At 41.8% G+C, this 12,938-nt stretch overlaps 2 protein-coding genes across 2 annotated transcripts; both read right to left on the bottom strand.

Annotated features, from left to right (window-relative positions):
- Positions 1 to 300: 300 nt before the first annotated feature.
- Positions 301 to 1,236, bottom strand: LOC308426461 (olfactory receptor 2Y1B-like; the record flags this gene model as incomplete). The annotated part of the gene is made up of 1 exon (XM_080924228.1): positions 301 to 1,236. The coding sequence occupies one exon, from the start codon at positions 1,234 to 1,236 to the stop codon at positions 301 to 303; it is 936 nt and encodes a 311-aa protein (XP_080780354.1).
- A 9,818-nt stretch (positions 1,237 to 11,054) lies between these two features.
- Positions 11,055 to 11,990, bottom strand: LOC308426465 (olfactory receptor 2Y1B; the record flags this gene model as incomplete). Its single annotated transcript, XM_080924232.1, has 1 exon — positions 11,055 to 11,990. The coding sequence occupies one exon, from the start codon at positions 11,988 to 11,990 to the stop codon at positions 11,055 to 11,057; it is 936 nt and encodes a 311-aa protein (XP_080780358.1).
- Between the last annotated feature and the right edge of the window lie 948 nt (positions 11,991 to 12,938).

The following is a 12,938-nucleotide window of genomic DNA, read 5'->3' as shown; positions in this document are numbered from 1 at the left end:
TACCCACGGCTGAGCAATGACCAGACACTGACTTAAAACAAACCACAGGAGCTCCTTGCTTCTACCTTCCCTCAAGGAAGGCAGCAGGGCCTGGTGCTACTGAGTACACGCTTGTTATTTTTGATGGCTTCATAAATGTATATCTGAATTTTGATCATTTTATCCCATGTTATCCTTTTTTCATCTCCCTCCCCTTTCCAATGAAACTTTTCTTCTTCACAAGCCCAAAAGGATTGTTTCCTAGAGACCTATAGGCTCAATTATCTTAGCGTCATTGCAGAAGCAAATGGGTTATTTTTACTACCTGGAGTCTGTGCCTCTCCCTAGCGCCTTCCACAGAGCCCCCTTCACATCCTTGTTCCTCAGGGTATAGATCAGAGGGTTGAGCATGGGGGTGACAATGGTATAAAACAGGGCAACAAACTTTCCCTCATTCTCAGAATAACTGTCATTTGGTTGCAAGTATGTGTAGATAGTTGAGCCATAAAACATAGAGACCACAAGGAGGTGTGATCCACAAGTCCCAAAAGCTTTTCGGCGGCCAGATATTGACTTGACCTTCAGTACAGCCCTGGCAATGTGTGCATAAGATCCTAGAATCAGTGTTGCGGGGAAAACCAAGATTATGGCTCTGGCCACAAACATCTTGGCCTCTGTTCCAGCTGTATCCTTGCAAGCCAACTTGAGGAACACAGGCATCTCACAGAAGAAATGATTCAGTCGGTACCTGCAGAGAGGCATGGCCATCATGAGACCTGTCTGGATCAGAGAGTTCACGAGGCCTGCTACCCATGATGAAATAGCCAAAGCCTGACACAGAAGAGGGTGCATAGTGGTTGTATAGAGGAGTGGACGGCACACAGCTGCATAGCGGTCAAAGGCCATCACCACTAGAAGCATACTCTCGGTGGAGCCCAGAGCAAGGACACTGAACAGCTGGGCCACACACCTTCCATAGGTGATGGAATGGTCATGTCCCTCAATATTGATGAGGAGCTGGGGCACGGTGCTGGTGGTGTAGCAGAGGTCCAGGAAGGAGAGGTGTGAGAGGAAGAAGTACATGGGTGTGTGCAGACGGAGGTCCAGTCGAGACAGAACAATGATGGTGGTGTTGCCAAAGAGAGTTAAGGAGTAGAAAATCAAAATGTAGATAAAAAGGATGAGTTCTAACTGAGGCCAGTCTGAGAAGCCCACCAAAATGAACCCTTTACCCAAACTGGCATTAAAGCTTCCCATAGCCTTTGGCCTTCACAGTGGCAAAAGAAAATTCAGGGCATCCAATAAAGTGGATTACGACATTGTTCACAGCCTTTTTCAAGTCATCATTCATTCAACTATTTAATTCTATGTTATCAGTGTCCCATTTCTATTTTCTATATTTCTATAGAATGAATATCTCTGGATTAGGAATAATGTCCCTTTTCTTTGAACTCAGCTATATGTTCCAAGACTTTAGCCTGGTGGCCCTCAGTCTTGCAGATCTGGTCTTTCTTGGTCAAAAGTAAAGATGTGCTTTGAAAGTCCAAGGTCTACAAACATAGCATAGCTTTCTTTGTTGTTATCTTTTGTTCCTTCTTTTGGTCCATTTGCCAGCGTGTTACAGGTCTGAATCCAGGCTGAGGCAGATGATGGTCACAGTGCTGACCCCTGGGTCCTCCTTCTGCTCCACAGATATTGTCACTGCACCATGGTAGAGCCCCACTCACAGCTGCTGCCATCTGCCACAGAACCGAGAACTTCCGTTTCTTTCAGGGAAAATAGCAAGAAATGTGTTCCTCTGATGAGTAAGAAGAACGCCTTTCCTTAAACTGGTTCAACTAAAAAATGTCTATAATTCAACTCCACAGAAAGAACTTTTTCTCTTCTTTATTCAAACTGTCTCTAAACTATTTCTTTCTCCTCCTGTTCACTTGATGACATCCATGTTACAGGTGTCAGTCCTGCTATGAGCATCTCTGTAGCAGAGGACAGGCCAAATACAAAACATGTTAGTGTTCATCACAAAAATACTAAATAATGAATGAGCATTGTCACCTGCCTTTATGGTTCTGAGGGTAACAACCGAGTGATACTTTCATTTAAGACACACCATGGCTATTGAAAGGTGCTTTTACCTCTTTATCTCATTAGAATGAGTTCTCTCTAACACTGTGGATTAATTGCGAACACAAGGGTGAACTAAGGTGGTGCGATGAACATGAACTAGCGCCCACCTCAAGAGATGGATGCTTCTCATAAACGCATGGATAAGATTATATGACAGCAGACCAAAGAGAGAGAAAAAGTCGTCGTTCCAAAGTCTAGCCTATGATGACTAGGAAATGGTTTTGAATACTGAACTAGTTTGTTTTTCTGACAAGTTTAACAAACCAGGATCACGTTATCAGTGGCCAATGCTGAAGTCAAATTCTTCTTAGCTCAATATCATATCCCCACAGATCAATCAACACTCATCATGGGACAGCGGTGCCTCTTGCTCTGAAGCTGTGAGTCTCAGCTTAGTTACCCGAAATAATACAAACAACAACAACAACAATAATAATAGCTTGCTCCAAAAGATGTTGGTTATGGTTACAGGAAATAACGTATCATACATACTACAAACATTTGATTGTTCTTACTGTTAACACTGGTCTGCCTTCAACAGGAACAGTTCACTCATGCAAATGACACTACACAACTCACTCAGCATTGTGTGGCTGCCACTCACTGCACGAGCTGGGAAAATATTATCAAAGAAAATTACACTAATTGAGTGAGTGAGTGAGTGAGTGAAGGCCTGAATAAATGAATGAATGTGTTTGTAACTCTGGCACCATTTCTGATGCACGTGGATATCTCAGCAGTCTTCACTGTATCTTATTTATTAGCACAGGGCTTTTATTCACCCCTACTCTCTCCTACACAATGATTTTACATTTTGGCATTTAGAGATGACTAACATATTTTCTTTTTTTTTTCATTTTTTAATTTTGTGTGGATGGGTGCCTTGTCTGCGTCTATGTCTATGAACCCTGTATGTGCCTGGTACCCACAGAGTCCAGAAACAAACATTGAATCCCATAGGAACACTATTACAGATGATTCACATCTGGTAGCTGGCAATCTAAACCCAGATCCTCTGGAAAAGCAACAAATGCTCCTAACCACTGAGCAATCTTGTCAGGCCCCACCTAAATACATTTTCAACCACCAAAGCTTAGCGCTATAATTTTAACATGGTAGAAAAATGAACAATGATCAAATATGGTAAAACCCAGTGAGAATCATTTCAATGAACATGGGCATGAAGCTTAATTTTCAGTTCTTGGTGTATCCAGCCACATGAACTGGCAATACCCACGGAAAGCCAGGGCCTAAGCTGGCAGACCCAGAAGCTGATAGCACCAAACCCTAAAAACCAGGACTTTAGGCTGTAGAGGGCAGCCTTGTAGCTTCTAGGGTAGATATCTGGGGCATCCCGAAGCCATCATCAACTGATGGCCACCTGCAAATGAAAGTTTAGTTTTCTCCTGGGGAGTCTCACTATTAGGAGTAGGACACATGCCCAGCAGTGGATGACTGTCAGGAAATGAACTCAACAGCATATTTGGAGGTTTCCTGTCTCACAGTGTCTTGTCAGGGCATTTATTTTTATTTTATTTGATGAATACATATTTTTCCTATATTTTACCAAAGCTTTATATACCTTTTCATATATAGCACAGCTTTCAGGTTAGAGGTTTTTAAGGGATTCCTCAGTGTATAAATGAGCTGGTCTCTGTTCATGTCTATTTCTTGTGCTGTTCTTGGGTTCCTTTCCTTCTTGTTTATTCTATCCTACTTTGATGTGTTAGTTTTTGCTTTATCTTATTACAGTATACTCTATTATTATCCTTGAGAAGCCTGTTTGTTTTCTAAGGAGAGAAAAAAGGATGGATGAGATGGGGGAGGGGAGGATCTGGGAGGAGAAGAAGGAAGGAGAGAAAATCATAATCATAATCAGAATATATTATGTGAGAAAATAACTACCTATGACTACAGATCCTGTGACTGGAAACTTAGTGCTCTGGGCTTTCACCACCGGTGCCCATGAGGGAAATCTCACCGCAGCCACCAAGAGGATGTCCCCTGCTCAAGGAAGCTAGGAACCCAGAAAGGGTCTAACAGCTCTCTATTGGGGGTTTTAATTGCCCCAGCATCCAACATCTTGACTATTTAAAATAAAAACAAACATAAAAAAAAATCAACTTACCAGGAACACTAAGTGCGTGCATTGTGTAATGCAATAGTTAAAGGATGAGAGGCCGTGAGCTTGAAGAGGATGTGACTTGGAGGATGGAGGTCAGAAGGGAGACGGAAGGGATATCGGTACCTCACTTATTTATAAAAATCTCACAAATACACACGTATAGTAAGAAAAAGGCCTTCTTTTAAGTGTGTGTATGTTTACATTCGAGGCTTATTTTTAACATTAACAACACTCTACTTTTGGATCATTTTATCTGTCTCATGGGATAATTGTAATAATGGAAAATACTGAACCTGCAAGCTTTTAGCTAGCTCACAAGACTGTACATGACTACTCCAAGTAGCCAAATTAACTCTAAGAAAGAAAAAAGTCACATACACCACACTTCCAAGTATGTTACAAACAAACAGGAACTTTAAAGCAATAAAGATTCATCAGCCACTGGGCTAGAAGAGAGAGCCAGAAAGAAATCTTAACGCACACAGACAACTGGTGTTCCTGGGGACACAAGAGAACACGGAGAATGTAGGATGTTCTCTTGAGTAAGTGGTGCTTGAAGAGTTGTATTTACATGGCAAAGATGACACTAGAGCTGTCAAACACCCTCCACAAAGATCAGCTTAATGGAGATCAAGCAGGCATCAGCCCGGGCAGCATCATTGGGCCACCTGGGAGCCTTCATGTAAATAGCTCTGGTCCACACAGCTGAGGAAGGAAGATGGTTCTCAGGACAGAATCACACACGATAATTTCCAGCCTTCTTCTAAAGGACAATCCTACATTAATGAAAGAAAAGATTCTGCCAAGTAAACTTACTGGACCCCATGATCCTCCAACAGAAAAGGGAGTTTCAAAATGACAATTTCCTTAAGAATTTCCCAAGTCTCCTTCTAGCAATGGGAGAACATCATGTCAGGCTGATTAACGTGTTTCAGGCAGACCCCAGTAGCTACCTAAAATTAGCAGAGGATCTCTCTGTATTTTCATGTTTTTTTTTTAAAGTATGGTATTCTATACTTTTGTGCTGGGCAAAGGACTATAATATCGGCCAGTCGTCTAAAAGCATCCTGCGTGAGAAATGGGTGCATTCCTCAAACATTAGAGATTTAAAAACTAGATGCTCAAAATGCTGTGATGGTCTATACTCAAGGTTCAGTATCTGTCAGACAGAAAAGATGGCCACCTGTCCTTGATCTCAACAGGGCAGAGTGAGAACCACTGTCTGAAATGTGACAAGTGTAAAACAATGGCTGAAAACCATGATAACTAGAGACATACAAATAATAACAGTCGTAAGGTGCACATCTGTCCACTTTTAAATTATCTTTTAACATGTAAACATTACTGTTACTCTTTTTAAGGAACACGAGGGAACAACATTAGCATGTGGTCTTCACTGAGTTGCCCGAAAGCCAGAGTTGATCTCCCTGTGTGTATGGCTGGGATCGTGGTCTGTTCAATGGATTCTATTAATATTGAACTAGTTTGGTGTGCCAGAAATCAACACCAAAGCTTCCTCATGCTTGGCAATGTTTTTACTACTGATATCCATACTAAGGTAGTACAGTAATCTATATCAGAAATGATAAAATAATACATCCTTCAATCAATACACAGAGTTAATGGTCTTGTCTGACTCTACTGGCACTACCTTTCTACAAAATCAATCAAACAAACAAAACAACAACAACAACAACAACAACAAAAAACCACCAACATAACACAAAACAAAACAACAAAAAACTCCCGAAACCCTTTGTCTGAGAAGAGAAGGTTTCAGAAGAGCCCTTACTAACTCTTTTGTTACTAACACATGCATGTCTAAACATGACCTCAGATCTCTCTTTCTGGCTACTCCTGTGAATGTAGCCTCTTATCAGTCATAGGAGAACTAAGCTTCAGCCAACCCTGAGCAGGCACTGAAGCATCCCTGTCCTCCTGTATCAGTCTGAGCATCCACAAACACCGCCATTCTCTCTTGCCTACAACATCACAACTGAAGAGAAACCACAGCACATTCACTCTAACCCATAAGCATTTATGGTCATATTTAAGACTCTTATGTAAAATATTTAATAATAACATGCCATATTGTAGTATGTGACCAGAAAAGAAGATGGGTCCAGTCACTTTAATTACAATCAAATCCTGAATGAATGAATTATGTCTTATACTGTAATTATTAACACAGAAGCCTCCCTCCAAGTGAGAATCCTCTCTAATCCTCTGCCTCTCCAACAAACAGTTTTTCACTTAATTTAATTAGCTCTCACCATGGTTGCCTGCTTCTGGTGTCTACAACTTGCTTTGCACCTTAGATCCTGGGCATCAAAGAACTTGAATTTGAGAAGGGACCATGAATCCAGAGTATCCCACCCAGTCAGTACTCACCAGTCCTGGAAAGAAAACAATTGTGTTGATTGCCTTCAATCCTGCTGGCTTCTGGACAGTAAGAAACCCAGTCCACACACTGGTGTCATCTAGAAGTGTTTCAGAAAGACCTACCTGTTTTTCTTTGGTCCCAACTACAACTCTGGTACTAAAGGGGGAATCTCAGCTATGTTCCTGGAGAAATCATGCTTCTTTGTGGCCAACAGCCCCAGCAGGCTCACCTGCTGAGGCCCATAACTAGGAGAAGAGGAGAGCCTGTACAGTTCTCTTCCTCATCACCACCATCAGCTCACCCTAGACAAGAGCTCAAATACCATCCAACTGACCTTCAGGCAAACTGCACTTTGCTGGCCCCTGGGATATTTCCTGGTCTCTTTAATCAAAGTGGAAACATGATTGTTTACTCAAGTGTGGCCTGGGAGACCTCTAGGGGACCTGAGCTTAGTACAATTAACTACTTCCATTTGTGCTCTCCTCAGCTCTTTCTATCCCCCATACACTGCCTATCCAAGGGGACCCATCCAGGTCCTCAAACCACACCATTTTGTATAGCTTGTGAAAGTCTACATGATATTCCTCATACTTTCCAACTTTGACCCAAGACTAACCAGCCCTTGCATCAGACCCTATACAGGTCTCTCATAACCCACCATGCTGATCATAACACGAATATCTTCTTTCTATGGCATTTTCATCTACGTTTGTTCCCATACACGGGGATTGTCTTTCCAACTAAACATTTTCGTAGTTGAAATCTGAAGGCTTAATTGCTCATACACAAATTCTACTTCCTACATAAGTAGTTCTTATTTTAACCCTTGTTTTGTCCACAACAGATTTAAAAATTAAAATCATTTATTTATTTTTAATTTACTGTATATCAAATGGACTTCCTAGTTGAGAATTAGACAGATAGACTCGTGCTTCTTGAAGAAGGTAGATCCTGACCACAGACCACAGAAAAAATACAAAGTCTGTCTTGAGGTACAGAGATATCCTCAGAGCCTGTGAAATAGAGGTAACAAGGGTCACAGATTGTTTGCCCAGCCTAGGATTCTTTCAGCAGCCAGTGGAATTCAAGGGCCACAGGGCTAGCCCTTAGCCCTTCATGTCTGAGGGTCCACATCTAGAGGAAGCCATGCTAGGTCAGAATGCAGTTCTTAGGCCTGAGCCAGACAAAGCATCACAAGCTAGACCTACCAAGACCATCATGGGATGTCCAATGCACAGTATTGGCCTTGTGTCCACTAAATACCTCAGGAATAGAACAGTTGAAGGGGTGTTGTCATTGACCCAAAATGCTGTCCACAATAATGAAATAAACTGTAGAAGTCTTGAAACCTGTTTGTACTGTATGCACTTTGCTGTCATTTCCTATATAATATACCACTGAATGCTCAACAGCAACTGTCATTTATTTTAAATGGATGATGGTGGACCTTCAGAAATCCTGTCTGCTCCCTGTAAAGGGTTTCATTACATCCTGAAAAACTCTTGAGTATCTCACTGAATTGTTCAATCATTTGTAAGAACTCTACTGATAGCAATCAAAGAGTTAAACAAAAACACCACAGGTGACTGAAGAAGGACACACCCAGAGGCCTTAAGGTTTGTTGATAAAAATTCCATTAGAAAAATGAGCTACTTCTCTATGACTTGTTAGTTAGGAAAGGTCCTTGATCTATGAGGATAGACTATGGTACTACTGCTGACGGTATTGATGCATGGGAGAGCTAGACAGAAAGTCCTACATAGATGCTTTGGCAGTCAGTCATTCAAAAACAAAGCTAGAACTAAACTGGTAGCTCCCACCCTGGTAGTTTTCTTTTGTAATGCCAGAAGGCACCACCACATTGGGTTCTGGATGAGAAATGTCACCAACACTTCCACTCAGGTACGGACCCCATGTGCCACATTACCAAGATGTCAGGCAAGCTGTGCTCACGGGTGCAATAGTTGCACAACTGTTACAGGTCAGATGCTTTTCATTTGAGGTGTAGGTCACCTCATAGCAGGAACCTCAACTGTGCTATAAGCCAGAGAGAGGCTGTCATTGGTTCCAGTAGAGAAGCTGCTGGTATTGTTTTCTTAAATATTATAATGTGACTATAAAATTACATTTTAGTGTGTGTGTATGTGTGTGTGTGTGTGTGTGTGTACTTATAAACCATTGCTGCTATTAGTTTCAAATGTTCGTAAAGGGAGACTTCTCTTTGGCAAGAAGATTTACAAAGCAGATTCTTAAGTGTCCAAGCTTCTGAATTGTTTTGACTATGACTGTGGCAGTGACCTTATACTAAGTCATAGATGGAGAAAATTATCAAAGAGCCACATCAGCCCCTTCTACATTCAGACACCACTGAAGAAGAGGGTACAGTAAGAATGTAATACCATAAGAAGAGGAAGAGTCTTCCTGTAGTTATTCCCTCTGTGCTGAAAAGTTACTATTTAAGATAGAGGGTGGTTCCTTGAGGCTCAGAAAGTAAACAAAACTCACAAGCCTCAAAAGGTTCCTAAAATTAGGAAGAATCATAATGGCCTTCCCCAAGTTTACACAAGTAGAAACAACTAATTCAGAGAAGAGACTGTGTCACTGGCTGGGATTCCTGCAAGTAGTGCAGAGATGGTGCTGTGCCGTTCCATACTGGGGAGGCCTGCAGTCTGCTTCCTCTTGAAGTAACCCAGAGCAAATCCTTTTCCATTAGGTAGAGTTGGGTAGAATAATTTCTTCCATTTGTTGCTCTATCTTAGGTTCTAACTATTTTCTCACATCTTCCCAGGAGAGTAATGCAAAACCTTCTTAGGTGAGAACTATATTTTTTGATATTAGATTTACACAAAATATAAATAGAACAAAAATCTTGATACTGATGGCAGATTAATGATAAGGTAAGCAAAATAAGTGCAAACACAAACAAAATTGTTACAAACTCATTATGATGAAACAGGATTCAATTAACACAAAATTTATTACATTTATAGAAGTTTATTAAGAAGATACCTCCAGGTTTAGACATAAAACCTTCCTTTAAGTGCACCAAACTAAGCAATGTGATGGAATTCTGGTAGTTGAATTACACAGAGAAAGAGGAGGGAAATTGAACCCAAAGCAACTTTTAGATACCTGGTCAAAAAGTAACCAGTAATTTTTTATCTTGATTGTTTTAATTTTTATTTGTCAATTTTCTTACAAATATGGTTTTTCTACATTACTTTTTACATCTGACATATGTAAACATCAAATTTTTTTGGATTGTTCCTTTATTCTAATAATTTTACATCTGGAATTATATTAATTATTGAGTTCCTAGCAATTTGTATACTCGTCTTTCCTCTTCACATCCATGACAGGGAAGGAGCCTTACCGGCTGGCAAACAGATACAGTTCTGCTGGGAGAGCTTTGCTGCCTTGTTTCACTGCCTCTTCTGCAAGACAGAAAACTAACCCTTCTCAAATTCACAGCGCTCCTCAGGATCAACACATTCATCCACACAAGGAATGGATAGCACTTTAAGAAGCCTTATAAACAGGCCCTAAGTTAGAACTGATGTTAGACTGAGCCATGATACATAAAAGTGGGGTGATATGGAGGACCCACATGGACTGAGGCCTCACACCCATGCACATGCAGGCAACCCTGCATATACTCAGTGAATTTAATCTCTTTACAAAAGGCATGAATTGTGAGAGCAAAGCAATGTTGAGGGACATGAACAAAATTGAAAAAAAGACTGGGATGAATTTGGTCAAAGTATAGTATCTAAATGTGTGGATATTTACTTGAAAATGAAAATACAAAAAGGAGAGAAATCAGTGAACTCAGACCATCTAGCTTGGGTCACAGTGTTCCCTCTATAACACAAGGTGATCTGATTTGTGTGCTGCAATTCAAATGTAAAACCCTCTGACACTCAGACTTGCTATGAACCCAGCCCACTTCCACAGGTGCTCACAAGGCACTGCTCCTGGTCTCCTTCTGCAGAAGGTTGTATCCTCGCTGAGCAGCAATGACTCCCAAACAAAGAAGGCACTAAAGCCCTATGTCTGCTGGGGAAAGCTTTGGTTTGAGTTTTATGATTTATTTATTGAACATTCACACACACACACACACACACACACACACACATACACACACTCACTTGTGCATGGAAGACTTAATCATGTCTATGTACCATGTAAACTGTACACATCAACCTAGACCCTCAGTGTTGGCCACAAGTGTCTTTATCCACTGAGCATCTTGCCAACCTAGACCTGTTTTTGTTGTTGTTTGTTTTGATTTGGGTTTTTATTGTCTTCTATCGTGGTGTGCCCCGACAGTTTCATCATGAACATAACTAGTTGTAGTTATTTGGACACCCAGTTCTCCTCTCTCACGGACACCCTCTGGACTTCAGAGTATAAAATGTTTTACTGATCAGCTTTCCCTTTCTACCCTGTGGCTGCTGCTCTCCCAAGTACCCTCCACAGAGCCCCCTTCACATCCTTGTTCCTCAGGGTATAGATCAGAGGGTTGAGCATGGGGGTGACGATGGTATAAAACAGGGCAACAAACTTCCCCTTGCTCTCAGAATAGCTGTTCTTGGGTTGTAAGTACGTGTAGGTGGCTGAGCCATAGAACAGAGACACCACCAGGAGGTGTGAGCAGCAAGTCCCAGCAGCCTTTCTTCTGGCAGCCACTGACTTGACCTTCAGCACTGCCCTGGCGATCTGTGCATAGGAGGCTAGAATGAGCATGGCCGGCACTGCAACAATCACCACTCTGGCCACAAACATCTTGGCCTCAGTTCCTTCTGTGTCCTCACAGGCCAACTTGAGGAACACAGGCATCTCACAGAAGAAGTGGTTCAGTCGGTGTCCACACAGCCGCATGGACATCATGAGGCCGGTTTGAATCAGAGAGTTCAACAATCCTCCTACCCAAGAAGCAATGGCCAATGCGTGACAAAGAAGAGGGTGCATGATGGTCGTGTAGTGCAGTGGGCGGCACACAGCAGCGTAGCGGTCAAAAGCCATCACTACCAGGAGCACACTCTCTGTGGATCCCAGAGCGAGAGATATGAAGAGCTGGGCCACACACCCTCCATAGCTGATGGTTCTGTCAAGGCCATGAAGGTTGACGAGGAGCTGGGGCACGGTGCTGGTGGTGTAGCAGAGGTCCAGGAAGGAGAGGTGTGAGAGGAAGAAGTACATGGGGGTGTGCAGACGGAGGTCCATTCGGGAGAGAGCTATGATAGCAGTGTTGCCAAAGAGAGAGATGGAGTAGAAAATCAAAATATAAATGAAAAAGATGAGTTCTAGTTCTGGCCAGTCTGAGAAGCCCACCAAAATGAAGCCTCCTCCCAAGCTGGTGTTGAAACCTCCCATAGCCTTTGACCTGAAAAAGTACTCCAAAGCAATCAGTGCATTCAATATAGAAAGTGGATTATTACATTGTTCAATACCTTCTTCAACTCATCCTACATCATTCATTTCACTATTCAATTATATTTTTTTCAGTGTGCCATTTCTCTTTTCTCTATTTCTATAGTCAGATTGTCTCTGGATTAGGAATAATGTCCCTTTTCTTTGAACTCAGCTATATGTTCCAAGACTTTATCCTGGTGGCCCTCAGTCTTGCAGATCTGATCTTTCTTGGTCAAAAGTAAAGATGTGCTTTGAAAGTCCAAGGTCTACAAACATAGCATAGCTTTCTTTGTTGTTATCTTTTGTTCCTTCTTTTGGTCCATTTGCCAGCGTGTTACAGGTCTGAATCCAGGCTGAGGCAGATGGTGGTAACAGTGCTGACCCCTGGGTCCTCCTCGGCCTCCTTCTGCTCCACGGATATTGTCACTGCACCCATGGTAGAGCCCCACTCACAGCTGCTGCCATCTGCCACAGAACCGAGAACTTCCGTTTCTTTCAGGGAAAATAGCAAGAAATGTGTTCCTCTGATGAGTAAGAAGAACGTCTTTCCTTAAACTGGTTCAACTAAAAAATGTCTATAATTCAACTCCACAGAAAGAACTTTTTCTCTTCTTTATTCAAACTGTCTCTAAACTATTTCTTTCTCCTCCTGTTCACTTGATGACATCCATGTTACAGGTGTCAGTCCTGCTATGAGCATCTCTGTAGCAGAGGACAGGCCAAATACAAAACATGTTAGTGTTCATCACAAAAATACTAAATAATGAATGAACATTGTCACCTGCCTTTATGGTACTGAGGGTAACAACTGGGTAATACTTTCATTTAAGACACACCATGGCTATTGAAAGGTGCTTTTACCTCTTTATCTCATTAGAATGAGTTCTCTCTAAGACTGTGGATTAATTA

The sequence above is a fragment of the Micromys minutus genome (genome assembly GCF_963924665.1).
Source record: "Micromys minutus genome assembly, chromosome: 10".
Classification (NCBI taxonomy): domain Eukaryota; kingdom Metazoa; phylum Chordata; class Mammalia; order Rodentia; family Muridae; genus Micromys; species Micromys minutus.
Note: the sequence above shows the minus strand (reverse complement) of the source record. Positions and strands in the feature narration are given on the sequence as shown.